Here is a 3,918-nt window from a genome sequence, read left to right on the forward strand (position 1 = left end):
CAACTTCACCTCATAGAGATGATTGCTTGCAGACTGGCTGCCTTCTCTATTTGCCTTTATCTGCAACTTTTGCCTTGATTTCCCTGTTCTGATACCACTTTGTAGGGGAGAAAGAACACAAGACAACAGAAACACAGTGATATAATAACAGATAAGCAGTTTATATTATTACCAAAAACATATTATATAATAGTTTATATAAATGTCTTCACAAAATAGAGCCCCCATGACTCCTTTCTGCATTATACATTCATTCATTCATAAAACAAAGTATTACATTCTGCTCTCTTTAAAACAGAGCCTGTTCACAGCAAGAAACAACAGAAGATTCTAGAATGCATGCATAAAAAACCTAACCATCTAGATGCATCAAAAAGAGTTGAAGAAGACTCGAAAAGATGGAGTGAATGCGGTAGTTGGAGTAGTAGGGATACGGAGACAGAGAAGATTAGTGGAGTCCAGCTGGAGTCCACGTACGCCAACACAGTTAACATACGATTGATATGAAGCAAGAAGTTGGAAATTTTATTGCGTTTGATTAATCTATTAATAAAGAAATTACAATAGAAAGTACCGCCAGCGACAAACCATGGCAGCCCAAGGTGAGAGCTTTAGACTGTGAGTATTCCGGGTAGAGTGAAGGGCCATTCACAAGACGCCTGCAATTGGTGGTGACAAACGAAAGAGTCTCATTGCCATTGTCGTAAAGAATATGATAATTTTGTTGTTGAAAATTTCCAAAGACGGCTGGCACACCTTCAACAGAAGCATCCCCCATGTCCAGCACTGCCAGACACACTACAGAAGGATCAACGTCTGTATATGTAATGAAATTCTGTCTTCCTTCAATAACAAAGTCTGCGCCCCTACCCATGTGAAAAGTCATATTCAGATAAGGTGCCAAGGCATAAGGTGATTGATAGCATAGACTAAACCCATCTCGAGAATTGTTAATTCTCCGGAACCCAGAAGCAGAATCGAAAAGAGAGTCCAAAACAGATGCTACTGCAGTGAAGGCGCCATGCGGTAAAACAGTGTACGGTGTTGCAGAGTCGATGATGAATCCCCCGCTTCCATTCGCTTGTATATCGAACGTTCCTTGCGGAATATTCACAGATATATTCCCCACACTTATCCCTTCCATAGAGAGGTAATAGTAGTTGTTGAGCTCCGGCCTGGCTGAGTTTTTTATCATCATTGTCGACTGCACTCCTGTGCCGCTCAATTCTTCTGCGCTGCCAAAAAGGAGAGGCGTGTAGGTTATGTCATCGTAGTCTTCCGCATAATCATCAGCAAGACAGTAGGAAAATTTAGACTCGCCAATCTGTGAGATAAGCGATAATTTCCCTCGCCCGAGCCCCACAACGCCGTTTCTCCCCACGAGGCCGTTGTTCCACACCACGCCGTTGGCGCCCACCTCGCTCTGTCCCTGGGTGTCATGGCTGCACCCAAACGCTACTCCACCAAAGGAATGCACGGCCCCGCTTCCATTTGTCATGGTGAAGGTCTCGGAGAATAACTCGCCCGATATGTTCCGGCCGCCTGTGTAATTATGAGAAAATTGACAGTTTGTTGAACAGGTGGAATTGGGAAGATCAGAGCAGAAGGAAGATGGGCAGGGAACAGATTTGAAGGTAGAGGAACCTGCGGGGAGGGCTGTACAGTCAAACCAAATTAGATCGCTGCTCGTATCAACTTGTGAGCGTATGTTTATTGGTGGCGTTCCCATGCCAATTGTCATGAAGTATGCTCTGTCCTCGCCCACCACAGGAACACCCATACCCACTAGGGTTTCTAGTCTTCCCGTACTTTGAGCTTTAATTGAGGCTTCCATTCTTTTGAGCCTTGTAAAGGCTGAATCACTTCTGAAGTGGTGGTTTGCGCGCATAGCTTCTGCAAGAAACAACGTACAAAAGCAGCACATGAACAGATTTACCGCAAGCATTGTGACCACATTTTTGTATGCCATTGTGGACTTAATTTTTCTAGCCTCCAGTTACAGGCCTGCTTAGTGGGGACTGGGGATCGCCTTATATAACAGTATCCTACATTATCTATGAGTCGGTTTCTGACAACTTTCTTATATTTGGTTTTCTATATTGGCTCCCTGTTGGATTCTTGGGCCATTCTTGTGTTTAGATATTTTAATTTTTTGGGGTTTTTGACAGCTTTCATGGCAGCCGGCTGGTTCTTGGACCATTCTTGTACTTTGACATTGATATATTTTTGTTTTGATGAGAATCTCCCACAAGACGATGAATGGAAAGGGGATTCAAGGAAGTCGTTTACAGTCTGTACATTTACTTGTCGACGATGCAAGTTGGTAATTTATTTATTAAGCATTACTTTGTTTTTATCTCTAGACGGCCAGTAATTGCGTTTGATGGCACATTTGTGCGAGATAATTTATCCCAATTCCATCCTGTGTACTGCTACAAATTGATTTGTGAGTTTACTATATCAAATCCATTACTTTCTTATCATACCGTGCTACAAATACAGGAAGGAATGCACTATTCTCAATTTAGGGTTAGCAATAATCCAAAACAATGTGTAAGAGAGAGAGAGAATCCTTGCATAGGATTTTGACAAATGATGTTGTAGTGAGGAATGTGAGTAATGAAGAGAGTATTCCTCTAATAAAAACAATTTCAGATCAACAGAGTGAATTCATAATCAAAATGAAAATTATAATTGAATTATTTTAAGAGGATGGAAATAGCCATGAACATTGGAGAGTAAGAGTGTGAGAGTATAGAGTGTGAGTGAACAAAATGAAGGAGGCAAAATAATGGGATTGGAAAATGATCTAAATGGAATGGATGTTAGAGACTATAAATTAATAAATGTTATTTTCAAGATTAGAAGAAATAACGAAAAATAAAAATTTGAAGTTTCTTAGTGTGTCTAGGTTTAGAACATCTAATTCATTAGCTAATTGAAATGTAAGGATATTTTGAGTATGATCCAATAGAGGACCCCAACAAAACAAAGGTAACATCAACCAAGAAAAAAATGCATGTTTTACTTTAGTGGAAAAATGTGTTGTTGAAATAAACAAGTGGGAAGAAAAATGACTACTTAAAATAGGATAGTTACTAGAATGAAAACCATGTTATTCCAACATGGTTATCAACTTGAGTTATTGAATAAATTTTAGAAATTATAAAAAATGGAAATGCGTGTAAAGAAATAAAATAAAATTTCCATAAGATCGGATAATAATAGCTAGATCATGTGAAGGCTTCATGATATGTCAATGTCCTAAAGATGAATACAATGTATGATTTGAACATTGTAAAACTATAATTTTTTTAAGAACCCTATCAATAGGTTTGTATAAATAAGGAACCAATATCAAAAAGGCACAAATGTTTAGATAAAGGTAGAGGCTGGTTTGATAAGGATACAATATATGCAATTAACAAAGGGAAAATACAACCATTATAAAGAGGCTAGTTTTTAACATACTTAGAACAAAATACATAGAACAATAGGAAGATGTTACTCTTGAAGAGGTATATATTTTTTTGAGGTAGATGTTAGAATTTTTAATAAAATTATTTTATATATGGACATCCTAGATATTGGTCATATAAGTTTCCACAACACATGATAAAAACATCAAGATAGAGTGAGATTAGTAGTATACATGTATACAAATGAGGTCAAGAGTTCATATGATCAATCAATCATCGAGTGATTCTATTTAGTTGACAAGGAAGAACTTAAAATAAGGAAAGATAGTTTTGGAGTTCAACCATTCAAAAGAGAAACCCATTTATTATGATGTTTAAGATTGGTTTAAATTTTTAGAAGGTCACAACAAATAGTTCATATATACACAACCTAGTTTAAATTGAAATGGTAGGGAAGACATGGTTTGAAGGGCTATCTCATACCTTACATAGGGTAATG

At 37.9% G+C, this 3,918-nt stretch overlaps 1 protein-coding gene across 1 annotated transcript; it reads right to left on the reverse strand.

Moving 5' to 3' along the window:
• Positions 1–289: 289 nt before the first annotated feature.
• Positions 290–1,969, reverse strand: LOC131863415 (aspartic proteinase nepenthesin-2-like). The gene is made up of 3 exons (XM_059215119.1): positions 575–1,969; positions 391–462; positions 290–301 (listed from the first exon to the last, which is right to left on the reverse strand). Exons 1-3 carry the CDS (start codon positions 1,967–1,969, stop codon positions 290–292), a joined length of 1,479 nt encoding a protein of 492 aa, XP_059071102.1.
• Positions 1,970–3,918: the final 1,949 nt, after the last annotated feature.

The sequence above is a fragment of the Cryptomeria japonica genome, unplaced genomic scaffold (assembly GCF_030272615.1).
Source record: "Cryptomeria japonica unplaced genomic scaffold, Sugi_1.0 HiC_scaffold_62, whole genome shotgun sequence".
NCBI classification, from domain to species: Eukaryota; Viridiplantae; Streptophyta; class Pinopsida; order Cupressales; family Cupressaceae; genus Cryptomeria; species Cryptomeria japonica.

Coding starts and splice junctions, on each gene's coding strand:
- LOC131863415 (XM_059215119.1), bottom strand. CDS start 1,969: ATGGCATACAAAAATGTGGTCACAATGCTTGCGGTAAATCTGTTCATG. Junction 463..574: donor GCCATGGTTTGTCGCTGGCG/GTACTTTCTATT, acceptor CGTGGACTCCAG/CTGGACTCCACTAATCTTCT.